The sequence below is a fragment of the Bombus impatiens genome, unplaced genomic scaffold (assembly GCF_000188095.3).
Source record: "Bombus impatiens unplaced genomic scaffold, BIMP_2.2 scf_0023, whole genome shotgun sequence".
Lineage (NCBI taxonomy): Eukaryota > Metazoa > Arthropoda > Insecta > Hymenoptera > Apidae > Bombus > Bombus impatiens.
Window position 1 is genome coordinate 89,879 of NT_176442.1, and position 14,213 is coordinate 104,091.

Consider the following 14,213-nt stretch of genomic DNA (forward strand, 5'->3'; position numbering starts at 1 on the left):
GACAGTAGCAAAAACTTAAATCCCTTTCTTGGTAATGTTTAATTTATTTTAATATAAAAAAATGTATCGCGCGTAAATGAAATTGCATTTAAAATGAGAGTAATTTTCGTGAAAGTTTTAATTTCTTCTTTTAAACTTAAATAAATTAATTCTCTGCATTTTTATTTAAATGATTCTATATATAAAACAATATGTGATAAAATAGATTCAATTATTTTAAAATCTAATTTGAGATGAATATTTCAAATAGATCAGGCACGTGTAAGATCATGTAATAATCAATCTTTACAATGCTTAAGTACTTGATCCTTAATTCAGCCAGTATTTTTACCCAAAAGTGGTGCACTTTGCGGCGGTGAAATATCAAGATGTAAAGGGTTTTGATGACGAACAGTATCAGTTTCTTGCTGTGGTGCAAAACATATGCGGTACACGTCTTCAAAAGTGGTGGCAAAATGAACTTCCAGGCCATCCGTGATGTACTTAGGAAGATCATTGTAATCTTTCTTATTTTCCTCGGGTAGAATTACACAGTTTACACCAACTCGTTTTGCCTTGAATAGAAAGGAAGCATACATATTACAAAGTATGATATGGAAATGTCTAATTAAGTATTTATTATATTTCTACTTACAGCAATCGTCTTTTCTTTAATACCGCCAACAGGAAGAATCCTACCCATGAGACTAAGTTCACCAGTCATTGCAACATTTTGTCTAATAGACTGATTCTTAGCAATCGAAATGAATGCTATTGCGATCGTAATACCGGCGCTAGGCCCATCTTTTGGTGTGGCACCTTCAGGAACGTGTAAATGTAAATGAGAATCAATTAAAAAAGTATTAGATGGATCTTCCCGAATCATAAAGTTTCTTGCAACCGTCATTGCTATGTGAATAGACTCTTTCATCACATCACCTAAATGGCCGGTGAATTCTAAGGTACCCTCTGACTTCTTTCCAGTAGAAGGTTTTCTCACTCTTGTTTCAATGAACAGAGTAGAACCTCCCATAGCTGTCCATGCAAGACCCATAACGACTCCAGGAGGCGTAACTTCGTACATTCTATCGTGTGTGAACATAGGTTTCCCTACGAAATCCTGCAAATTGTGCTCATTTACGTCTACTTTTTCCGTTTCTTTCTTAACCACTTTGTACGCAACTTTCCGATTAACTTTTTCTATGTGTTTCTGAAGACTTCTTACTCCCGATTCTCGACAGTAAGATTTAATTAACAAGTGAAGTGCATTATCATTTATACTGATCTGTTGATCAGAGAGACCTGAATCATTCATTGCTTGTGGTACTAAATACTGCTTAGCAATAGCAAGTTTTTCCTCTGCAACATAACCCGACATGTCTATCATTTCCATACGATCTCTTAAAGGTTCTGGAATTGTATCGATCACATTTGCTGTACAAATAAAGAGCACTTTTGATAAATCAACAGGAACATCTAAGTAATGATCTAAGAAGTTTGCGTTTTGCTCTGGATCCAACATTTCCAAAAGAGCTGATGCTGGATCACCTTGATGGCCTCTAATAAAAAAGGAACAAGGCTTACATTTCTACCAAATTACTAAACTGTCAAAATAAGTAAAATGTAAAAATTCATAGGTACATACTTTCCAATCTTATCAACTTCATCGATCAGAACAAGTGGATTTTCAGTTTTGGTCTTTTTTAAACACTGTATAATTTTACCAGGCATGGCACCCACATAAGTTCTTCTATGACCTTTGATTTCTGCAACATCTGTCATTCCACCGACACTAAATCTAAAATACTCTCTATTAAGTGCACGGGAAATTGACTTGGCTATTGATGTTTTTCCAACTCCTGGTGGTCCATGGAAACATAATATTTTTCCTTGCGTTGAGCCTTTCAGTTGACTGACAGCAATAAATTCTGAAATTAAGAGCAATAAAAATTAAATACATTTTATGTAATAAAGGGATTAATTATCTGCTCATTAGAGATTCAATTACCCAAGATTCGTTTTTTTATATCTTCCATTCCATAATGGTCTTTATCTAAAATTTCAATTGCCTGTTGAAGGTTTAAATTTTCTGGACTAGTTATACCCCATGGCATGGATGTAAGCCAATCCAAGTAATTTCTTGTCACACTGCAAATAAAATTACACTAACAAATTAAAAATTAGTTAAATTATTTGACAGAGAAATAATATTTCATTCACATGTTCATCTATATTGAAATTTTGAAACTACAGATTATAGAAGTAATACATACTTAAATTCACTACTGTGACTTTCCAAAAAATTTAATTTATTTAATTCTTCTTCAAGCACATCCATCACTGTTTTTGGAACTGTTTTCTCTCTTATACGTTCTCTATATTTCTCTCCTATAGCATCTTTATCATCTTTTTCAAGACCCAATTCTTTTTTAATAACTTTTAATTGCTCATGAAGAATATATTTTCTGTGCTGTTGTTTGACCTTTTCTTCAACCTCTCTACCAATTTTTTGTTGAAGTTTACTTAACTCATATTCTTTCTTTAAAAGTGCCAATGATAATCTTAATCTTTTTAAAATCTATAAATAAAGTTATTGTTTTAGTTACTTAAAAGATTTATTATAATGATAGCTCCAAATACAATTACTCACATCCATTTCTTCTAACACTTGCTGCAATTCTTGTGCATCTGCTCCTGTTAAAGCTGCACCCAAATCACTCAAATAAACTGGATTATCTACAACCCTCTGTCCTTGATGCAACATTTGTTGTAAAGATTCACGATATAATGGATTCATGCTTATTATATCTCGAATTGTTTTAATTAATTCTTGTGTCAAAGCCTATACATATTAGATTAATTTATTCTTTATTGGTTTCTTTTATATATGTCGGGTTATGGTTAGAATTTTGGGCGCGTAACAACTCACTTGAATCAGCCATTGTTTTACAAAGCTAAGATTATATTTACACGTATATACAAGACTACTACAAAGTTTAGCGAATAATAAGTTTAATGAATAATAAGTTGAACGAATAATAAGTTTAACAAATAATAAGTCTAATGAATAATAAGTTTAACGAATAGTAAGTTTAATGAATAGCATGTTTTATGAATAATAAGTTTAACTAATAATAAGTTTAATGAACGTTATTAGCAATGTTCTTGGGTTCAAACGAATCCACGGTCAACGGGACAACTCTTTACTAAGCGTAGACTAATTTTAGGCGCAAAACACAATTGTTGAAATGCTCGATGTGTCACTATCCAAGGCAATCGCACGAATGCCAGCCTCATGGAAATTTTCCTCGCTGTACGACTGCATTTGTTTTCTATACTCGTTTGGAAGCATCGAGAAAGTTCCAAACGCCGTTGCTAGGCAGTTTCTGCCTGGAGTTTGATTATTAATACAATGTATGTCCCATTGTATCGGCACCTCCGAGGCAACATCACACGTGACTAGGCCCGCTCCCAAGGCTGCATGCCGCCACAACCACATTTCTCGGAAAACCCAAACAACCACTCCAGATCTCCGTTAGGCAAAACGTCCATCCCGTGACCGTGGTTACGTTCGGCGACCAATTGTCATCTCGAACCCAATCTCGCTATCACAAATCTCGAAAAATTACAACTATGATAAAATCTAGGCTAGAGTATTAGAGGATGTTCCCAAAATTTCCAAGGAAAGGCTTCGGTTTTCCTTTCATCCCCGACATATATGTATATATTCTTTTACAATATACATATTAATACATAATTATGTTCAAAAAATAAAAAATATCATTTAAGCTTACTTTTATTTCTTCAGTTTGCCTAAATTTCTCATGGGTAATATTTACAACTTCTACCATTAATAAAGGTTGAGGGGTGCCAGTTTGAGCTGAGGCGTCTGTTGGAGGAGTTATTTTTTCTTCAACTTTCTCCTGTACTCCTTTTGTTACCTTATTTTCAGGAGTACTACTTTCTTCAATTTTCTGTACTGGTTCTGGCACTTTGTTTTCGTTTTTTTTACGAATTAACAATCTGCGACTCGGTTTACTACCGGAAACTGAATCGTCTACAGGAACGTGAATTGTTGCATTTAAAAGAGGGAACGTCAGTTTCATTTCTGTGTAGTACAGCACTTATGTAAAAATTATTAAATTCAAATTTTAAGAAAATATTTTGTGTAAGGTCGTTTTCTAGAAATTACTTCTATCGTCTTTTGCCATGCATATACTCTCATACACGTTGCGAAGTTTCGGGAATTTTCTAGAATTCCCGCGGCATGAGGTACGTCTTACTCACATAAACTCATACATACTCGTACTCATGTTTTGCGAAAATTCTAACAGTTTTTCATACTAATAATGTTTATAAAAATAAGAATCAGTTGACAAACTTTACATGCCTTACATATGTAAATGTCTTACCATGAGTAGGTTTTGGAAGTTCTTCTAAGATCTGACCAACAATCTTAATCCTTCTATGTGCCATTACAACTAATCTCAATCGATTTCCTAAATCTTGTACTTCATGTATTTGTGCAAATGTTCCAACAGGGTAAATATCATCTAAATTTTGCACAATTTCTGCTTCATTTCTACCAAAACAATTAAGTTTCAATGTAACAATGATATTCATTCTCTATTTAGCAAATAAAACACATTTACTTATCACTTACTCTTCTGTTTTCTTTAAGAAGATTCCAACATATGGTTGATTTAATTTGACCTTTCTACGTATTAAATCTATGAGAATCGGATTACTAAGTTCTATTAACTTTATGAATCTTGGAAACACTGGATTTCTATTAATTGCTATAACAGGAACATGAGGCCACACTTCTGGCACAACCACTGTAGCAGGTAATGAACCTGGATCACTGATATCATCTTCATTGTTGCCGCTATAAAGTAAAATACAATTGCAATTTATAAAATTGTATAATGACAAGAAGTGCATAATTTATAGAATTTATAATATATGTAAATGTTAAATTATCTTATCCGAATTATAAGAAAATTACAATTGCTATTTCGGAATTATTATTTGCTACAAAAATAGGAGCGTATTTAATCGTTAAAATTAATGTAATTTAAAAGGATAAAAAAAGCAGATTTTAAAAGAGATAAAAAGATTTACTTGGATGAATCTTTATCATTAAATCGTTTAGTGGCAAACGATCTAATGGAGATAATAGCCGCAGTTTGTCGACGGGTATGCATATTTTTTGTGAATATTCCATGATATTCATTAAGTTTTATTCTTCGAAATTGCGGTCGTACATGCACCGACAACTCTTCGTAATTCGGCCGATGATTTCTACAGAATGGTCGAACATTCGTCACACGATGCCGAAAAACAGGCAAAATCTTGAAATTCATTGCTGTCATAAGGCGCATCGTTCAACATTTATTTAAATGTTCTTATTCACATAAACGTTGTATTCACTGCTTCAATCTACGTGAAATTCCTTTGAGGTTATAACTCTACTTTAGCGCAAGCACTGATCAATCTGATGAAACTTTGCTAACCTAGAAGAAATTATTCGAACATCGTGTCGATCAGCTGTTCTGTACATTCCGAACAATTGTGAACATCGACTCGGTGGTTGCGTTCGTACGAAACATTACATTTTCACATTTTAATTAATTTTAATGAAACAGGCAAAAATAAAGTGAAAAAGCCGTGATATTCGTTTGTTGCATAGTTTTTTTGTGTCAATAGCTAGATGTATAATGTTTTACATATTTCCAATTGTATATGTGTGTACAGTATGAAATTTTGCAATCCAGTATAAATAAATATCAAATACATGAATTATTGGGAAAAATATTATTGGTTTATTTAGTTTATTAGGATAAAATTCATTGCAATTATGAACAGATAATAATGACGCATACCGCATTCTTTTTAGAAATTTTGTTAGATATGATATTTTACTGTATGAACGAAAGAATACGTAAAATAAAAAAATTATTTCCATTCCTGATTTGTATATATACATATACATATCATTAAGCTATATATAAAGAATCATTTTTGCAAATGAGCAAAACCGTAGTTTTAAAATGGTAAGTGATAGATGAAAATATCATTACATAAAATTAAATGATTTCAACTCGTGCATTACATATATTTGAATTGAAAAAAATTGAAAAAAAGTAGAAGTGACTATGAAATCCTTTATTTCCGGTTCAAGTTGTACCATGCAATCATATGTACCACGTGATACACCATTCAAAACCAACTAAAACTATAAAGCTATGGTTTCGCTCATTTGGAAAAAAATCTTGTATATAAATATACGAATATAATAAAAAAATATTTAACATTTCTATTATTACTTACGAGTTATGTTAGATAGAATATACATTAATGATGGAAAGATACGAAATGAATATGAATTCAAATAATTCAGGATCCACCATGCAAACTTTAAATAACAGTACGACACATAATAATACTGTTATGATTAAAAAAGAAAATCATACAATGGACTTGAAAAGGCTTGGCGCAAGTAAAATTACAAAATTTTAATTCATACTTTTTAATTTAAATTAATAAATATTTGTATTTCACTTCATACATAGGAATCATATGTTCTGATAACATTACTAGGCAAAACTTAAATAAGAAGCCAAGTGCTACAACTACGATTGTGGATGACGATGATCAATTTTTTAACAAAATAAAGTTAAAAATTGACAAAAATCTTCTATTGTATGAAAAATTTTATTATTTTAAAATGTTGTGCTTTGATTATAATTTTTATACAGTTTTCATAAATTTAGACATTGTAAGGAAAATTATAAATCAGGTATAAATTATCAAAGTATGAATTTATTGGAGAGAAAGAGGCCTATAATTGACATAGAGACTCAGAATGTGATTAAAAGATTTAAAAAGGATACAAATTATATAAATTCTCTGCAATCATCAAATAATACAAATATTGTACTATTTAATCATATTGATAATTTTATGAAAGAAAAATATAATATATCAGCAAATGTTAATAAGAAAGATATTATTGAACGTAAAAATATGTTTTCTCCGAAATTTCTAAATACAAATTTCAGGTATTGTATGATTTGTTAAAAAAATCCCGATATACATAATCATTAAATCGCGGAAATAAAAAATGGATTTATGAAAAATAATAATGGATGTGTATGTAGTATAAAATTTGCATATAATTTCAGAATTCCTGCTAGTAAATACATATTTCAAGTGACTTCAAAATTGCATACAAATGTTTTACCGTTACCTACAGATGAAACAACTATTCATCATGAGGAATATGAAGAATCTTTATTTTATGGAATGATGTATCTCACTCCTCCAGATAGTAATTCAATCGAGGCAAATATAGATTCATAAACTTACTATTATATTACATACAATATTAAAATATCTAAAAGAAACATTATAATAACTATCATAATACTTAAAATAAACTGTGTCAAATTAAATATTTTATTAAATTACATATGTAAGTGGGAGTAAAAACTTTGATACATCTTTCCTAATTGTTGCAATTTATAATTTATTTCATTTAAATATGACATGAAAATATAGAAATATATTGATACGTGAATTTTAAATGTACGCACGTTATTGGTTCTTCGATACAAATTGATGCGAATTTAATGAATTCAAATCCAAAATAACTTGAAATCCTCAATTCAGATTTATGATTAATAATCTTGAAAATTAGATTAATATTTACACGAAGTAATATATAAAGAGTATTACTCCTTTTTTGAAGTGGAAAATTTGGTGACATTCTCTCTTTAATTCATATCCTTTCGTACTTAACATAACCTAATTCATTTATAACCAATAACCAAGGTAAACAAATATTTCAAGCGATTAGTGAAACATAATTTTACTAAACGTATTTAGATATGCTAGAGCAACACTAGCGGTTATCTCACTTACGGTTATAATGGTACAAAAGCAATAAGTATTTTTTAAAAGAATGTAATATATTTATTAGCTTAGAACAATGAGCGAATTTAAATTACATCACTTAGTGGTTGAATTAATTGGATTACTCGGGTAAGTAGAGATGAAAAGTTTTATATTGATTTTTCATTGAATTTTTATTAACAAATCCATAAAGTTTGTTTCAATTTATTAATTATGTAATTGTGCAATTGTGCATATTAAATTTAATTATATTGATTTTTAAATTATCCATTTTACATGATTATTTCTTTTATAATTAGCTCATCATCTGCACCAGAAAAGCACGTAGAGAAATTACAAAAAGAAGGGATACCAACGAGTGCAAGTGCTTTAACTATTGTTGCTTCGCAAAGTTCTATTTGTAATTTGGCAAAAAATTCTCCTATTCCTGAATTGTTTCTTCAAAAATATGAAGAATTGAAAGCAAAGAAGTTAGTAGTATTACAGATATATATGTATATGAGTTTAGTGAAGAATAAAGATAATAATAATTAAAATATCATATTTTTTTATAGGGTAGATTTGTTAGGTTTGTTTATTCAAGTATTGGAACTCATATCTGAAGATAAGGTATTAAAGGATTATTTGGCTAAAGGAGCATCAAATTTATCATCAATTTGTACAAAAAATGCTGCTATTACTACAGAGGATCTACCACAGGTTTTTCTTATTTTTTAAATACTAATTTGAAAATTATGTTATTTCTAATATGCATTGTATTATGTACAATACAGATTTGTAAGAATGTGATTAAAGCTGCTGTCGAAGGAGAAAAGAAATTAAATAAACAAGTGTGTGCAATTACAAAGAAAACAGAGTCATCTGTAATAAAACATAACTGGGTTTATGAGAGGCCTAGAATAACATGGGACTTTTATAATGAACCAAATGCAATGCCCTGCCAAAGTAAATATCAATTTAAATATCATTTAAGAAATTAATGATTAATTTATTAAGAGATAAAACGTTTATAGAAGTTGTACCAATAGTTTCTCAAGAATCTATATTACTTTGGGACATTTTATATTGCTTGAAAGGTATAGATGGAACTTACATTGTTTCTGAACCTTTGACAAGTCCATATGCAGTGAAGACATTCAACATATCTCCAGATGTTTGTAAGAAGAAATAAAAATATTTTTGTAGTAATTAGATGTGTAATCTGGACATTCATTTTTGTAACATTATCATTTTTAGGTATATCTTACAAACAATTGACACAACAGATATTACCCCTTGCATCTCATTATTCTATGACAGCTAGATTTGTTGAAGAAAAAGTTTTACCAGAAGATGGTCAAGTAAATCATGCTTTAAGAGGAGCTATAAAAAGTTTACTGAAAGATTATTTAGTATGTATAATAATATAAAATTAATCTGCTCCTTAGATTAAATAATTTATTGTAAAATAATTGTAATCAGGTTACACATTGGGTGCAAAGAATAAAATAATTCTATATTAAAAATTTTTCAGTTATTTGTTGTACAGTTGGAAATGGAACATGTACGAGGCAAATTAAATTTGCAAAAGTTGTGGTTTTACATTCAACCAACAATGTTCGCAATGTTTATTCTCTTTCAAATTACATCAACCATATGTAAAGTCAGTTGTAACATTCTTTTCTATTTTTTTTATATTTTAATATCATAAATTGACATATAAAAGCATATTTCATTTTAGGCGAATGCAAAAGGTGGTAAAGTGCTCAGTCTTTTGCATGAACAAGCAAATAATATTAATGGAGAAGCAAAGTTTAAGGAATTATGTTTGTTTCTTATACAAACAGCAAGTGTTCCATATATGCAAATATTAGAAAAATGGGTATATAAAGGAGTGATATGTGATCCATACGAAGAGGTAAGAACATCCATATTTATAAGCTATTCGTTTATTTATTTCGTTTTAACCAAATCAATAAATTTTGTATAATTTCAGTTTTTTGTAGAAGATAATGAATTAATTCACAGAGAGGAATTGCCTATAGATTATTCTGCAGATTACTGGGAAAAAAGGTACACTATGAGACCAGAAAGAACTCCTACATTTCTTAATGAACAGGCACAAACAATTTTGAGAACTGGAAAATACTTTAATGTAATTAGACAATGTGGTCTGTAATACTTATTAATCAAGCATGTTTCATATTCACTTTTACTATATGTAAAGACTCATAAATATTTAATACAATTCTATATAGGCAAGACAGTCCAATGGGGAAAACAAGAACCTTTAATTTATCAACATCAAGGGCAAAAATATATAGCTACTATTGATAGAGCATATTCTGAAGCTGCAAAGACCTTATTGGAAGTTCTTATTCACGAAAACGATTTAATGGGTCGGCTTCGTAGTGTAAAAAATTATTTTCTTCTTGCACAAGGAGATTTTGTGGTAAGCTTATACAACAAAATGTTTCATTAATGTATTGATATATTACCACTGTGTGTAAAGTTATATAATATTTAATCTTAGGTTCAATTTATGAATCTTTGTGAAACTGAATTAAATAAAAATATGTATGATATTGTCATTCATCGATTAGCATCTCTTCTTGAAGTTGCATTGCGCATGTCTACTGCAGACTCAGATCCATATAAGGATGATCTAAAACCAGAACTTTTACCATATGACCTTCAATTTCAAATGTTTAGAATACTCTCTATTCAAACCAGAGAAGAAAAAGGTATATTATTTTAATTTCTTTTTTTTTCGTTTCTTCATGTTGCTTATAATGAAAATTTTTGTTTTAGAGTATTGTTTTCAAACTGATAAGATCTTAACTGGCTTGGAAGCATTTGTATTTAATTATGACGTTAAATGGCCTGTTTCTTTGATACTCAACAGAAAAGCTATAGCTTGTTATCAGATGCTGTTCAGACACTTATTTTATTGCAAATATATAGAAAGACGTTTATGCAGGTTATAATATAATTTTGTAGTTGCTTAGGATTTTTATCTAATATTTCCATAAAAGTTTGCTTTGATACATTGCTTTGATTTTATATTTTTTTCCAGAGTATGGGTGAGCAATAAAATTGCAAAAACTTTTACTCACAATGCAGCAATGTCGTACAGACAAGCATTTTCTTTGAGACAAAGAATGCTGGACTGCATTCAACATTTAGCCTATTATATGATGGTTGAAGTTATAGAACCAAACTGGCTTACATTTTTAAGTAAAATGAGTAAGGTATGATTCGGCATTATGGTACTTAAATTTTGTAGCTTAATGAATAGATTTTATTGAAATTCGAAATTTGAATTAAATGCATAGGTCAGTAACGTGGACGATGTTTTAAGTGTGCATCAAGATCTTCAAGATAGTTATTTGAAGGAGTGCATGTTAACAGATCCTGATCTTCTGGGCTGTATAACAGGAATTTGTGCTGCTTGTCTTGAATTTTGCAATTTTATGGAGGTAAGTGTTACAATCTTCTCATAGAAGTGTACAAAAATAGAAAAGGTAATCCTCAATTGCTACGTAATCGTGTACATATACGAGACATGCATATACTTAAAATACAATGAAAACAGTTTATCTAAGTTGCATTCTTTGTTTTGATTCAGATTTTTTCAAATATCTTTGTTCATTATTGATACCTGTAAAAGGGTGTAAGATAGGCGTTACAAATATTTTTTATAAAATTATTATGTAGAAATAAATAGCAAATATAACCGAAATATCTCTTAGTACCATTGCATTTGATATTTCCGTTGAAAATAATACGAGGTGCATTATATAATTCAGATTTAAAACTGTCTGAACCACAAAACAGACCTGCATGTGATGTGCTTACTATTAATACATAATTATTGCCACTGGATAATTATAGTTTCATAGATTCCATACTCAGTGTCCATAATAAACGGTAAAATTCCACAACAAACATAAAACTGAAAAAAGACAGTTTAGTAGTAAACTGAATTTTAATATTTTACTAATGTTAAGCGTATGAGTCCATACTACATTGACGCCGAATTGACATCCATGATTGGTGCCTATCAGGAAGATGTCTATGATTCTGAGGTATATCCCCAAGATTATAACTTTGCTTCCATGCATCTGTGTAGCATTAGTATCATGAAGCTTTCCTTTTTTAGTAAATAAAAATCGTTTTATAGATCATGTCTATACGATATATGAGATTCAAATTCGCATGAATTATAGGTGTAATACAAATTGGACATAAATTTATTCAAAGATTTTAAGTTTTTTATTTGAATCTTGCAAGTAAGGAAAAGGAATGAATAGGTTTAAATCTCATTTCTTTTAGTTTAAACTTTTCTAGTAATACAAAGGAATGGTTAGATTTGACTTTTAATGTGTAGAATATTAAATTTAATGCCTCTCGATCACTAGTAAAAACATTATTTTTATTTTTTTCTATATATAGTCACATGTAATAACTTAATACTATCATGAACATTATCACTATTAACACTCATATTATCATCGCAATAACGGTGCGAGATCTTACCATTAGAATTACTTATTTAAGTATAATAAAATGAATGTTAGGAAATTTATACATAATAAAAATTATAATTGTATATGTAAATATTTCATAAGTCCCATTACATACATATTATATACATATATCTTAATTCAAACTTAGTATATGAATATATATGAATATATGAAGTAGTACATATTGTACTACTTTAATAAATGGTAATGTTGCATGTAGATTTTGTCTTAAACACATAATTGTTCATTTGTAAATGATACATAATAATAGTGATTATATATGCATAAACTAAGAGTAAAGTTATTATGTTTGTATATTAATTTTGGGATGCATGCAAGTCAGATATTGTAGCTTTCAATAGTCCTTTTGAATACTTGTTTATCTTTTGATATAAATAGTATATTAATTTCTACCCCAATTGTTGGAGATCATGGTTGTATAAGCATGATATATCATACTATGAATTACAACTTTTTATCAAAAAATTATATGTATCTATAATAAGCAGGGTTATTTTATTTTCAGCTACAGGTATACTAAATTTAAGTAATATGATGCATTTTTACTTTACAAATTTTGATCTGTAATGGTATATTTTACAAATCTCTTTCAGACATCATTGTGTACATTATATTCATTTTTTACAATGTATGCTTCTTAATCTTAGTTTTACAAAGGGTCTTGTACATTTATTTGTATGAAATGTAAAATTAATAAGGCTGTATGTTTTTGTCACTTATTTATTAGGACGAAGATGGAGATATCTACAAAGAGAATGCAGCCAGTTTTGAAGAAACTATCATATCACTGGATGAGAAATTTACTCAAGTATTAATTCGTCTTTTAGATAGAATATGTGATCTAGGATGTGATAATAACAATGAGAAACTTCTTAATGTCTTTTGTAGGTAAGTTACGTCGTAGAATTTATAAATACTTGTACTACAAGATATTCCACAAAATGCAATACCAGAGAGTAAAAAAATAAATAATGATAAGTAATAAAATATTTTCAAGGAAAATGTTTACTAAAAATTATATTGCTTGATATTGCTGGATTTTATAAAGTACTTTATATATTTTTCGTATGACTCAAAAATAGAAATTTTCAACATTATCATTATATTTTATTATTTTTTTAATTAGGTTAGATTTCAATCTATTTTATACCGATATTTTGATACGACGTGGAAGAGAAAAGACTCTGCAAGAAGATGTTTCTGGCTAACAATTCAATACTCAAACTCGATGGAAGATTATATAAGCATATCTATATTTGTAATTAATTAATTACACATGTAATTTGTAATTCTAATTAATTACATTGTAAAGTAATATTTCTCGCACGATATTTATATAGAATGCAATGGCGATTTGAAAAGATCGTGATCAGATAGTATGTTAAATCTGTCATTCGACCAATTTAAGATCTATATTAGTTCTTGAAATTTTCAAATCGCCTTCGTATTAAAACGTTCACAAAATTAAGTATAGTAATTCTAAAATTTATAGATAAACAAAATTCAGATTAGTCATGCATTCAATATTTCATTTAAATTATTTAAATTCACCTTGAATAAATTTCTTGAAAACCATCACTGGAGTGATGTAAGTCACTGAAATAAAGACTATTTTGTACATTTAAAAAATAAAATATATTTTATAAACATGAAAGATTTACAATGTTTATATTACAATATTTACATAAAAATATTTTTATAACAATCTTGTTTGTAAAAATATGTATCTTTTATATTTAACGCTAGGTTAAATAATAACTCTAAAATCTTAACATAATATTGCTGTTC

The 14,213-nt window shown here is 28.9% G+C and overlaps 2 protein-coding genes across 3 annotated transcripts; one reads left to right on the forward strand and one right to left on the reverse strand.

Annotated features, from left to right (window-relative positions):
• Positions 1 to 256: 256 nt before the first annotated feature.
• LOC100748909 (lon protease homolog, mitochondrial) lies at positions 257 to 5,561 on the reverse strand. 2 transcript variants are annotated; one of them, XM_012385630.3, is made up of 10 exons: positions 5,104 to 5,561; positions 4,643 to 4,867; positions 4,392 to 4,561; positions 3,774 to 4,036; positions 2,630 to 2,821; positions 2,253 to 2,557; positions 1,988 to 2,127; positions 1,625 to 1,907; positions 635 to 1,538; positions 257 to 554 (listed from the first exon to the last, which is right to left on the reverse strand). In XM_012385630.3, the coding sequence occupies exons 1-10, from the start codon at positions 5,361 to 5,363 to the stop codon at positions 315 to 317; spliced, it is 2,982 nt and encodes a 993-aa protein (XP_012241053.1). In that variant the 5' UTR covers positions 5,364 to 5,561; the 3' UTR covers positions 257 to 314. The 2 variants fall into 2 exon arrangements, with proteins under 2 accessions (XP_012241053.1, XP_012241044.1); XM_012385621.3 differs by having other exon boundaries at positions 3,774 to 4,087.
• A 2,227-nt stretch (positions 5,562 to 7,788) lies between these two features.
• LOC100749225 (gamma-tubulin complex component 2) lies at positions 7,789 to 13,701 on the forward strand. The gene is made up of 17 exons (XM_003484827.4): positions 7,789 to 8,025; positions 8,196 to 8,366; positions 8,451 to 8,595; positions 8,670 to 8,841; positions 8,910 to 9,053; positions 9,133 to 9,287; positions 9,410 to 9,538; positions 9,617 to 9,793; positions 9,872 to 10,046; positions 10,134 to 10,327; positions 10,409 to 10,619; positions 10,687 to 10,855; positions 10,952 to 11,126; positions 11,211 to 11,354; positions 11,886 to 11,963; positions 13,153 to 13,313; positions 13,552 to 13,701. The coding sequence occupies exons 1-17, from the start codon at positions 7,973 to 7,975 to the stop codon at positions 13,631 to 13,633; spliced, it is 2,535 nt and encodes an 844-aa protein (XP_003484875.1). The 5' UTR covers positions 7,789 to 7,972; the 3' UTR covers positions 13,634 to 13,701.
• Positions 13,702 to 14,213: the final 512 nt, after the last annotated feature.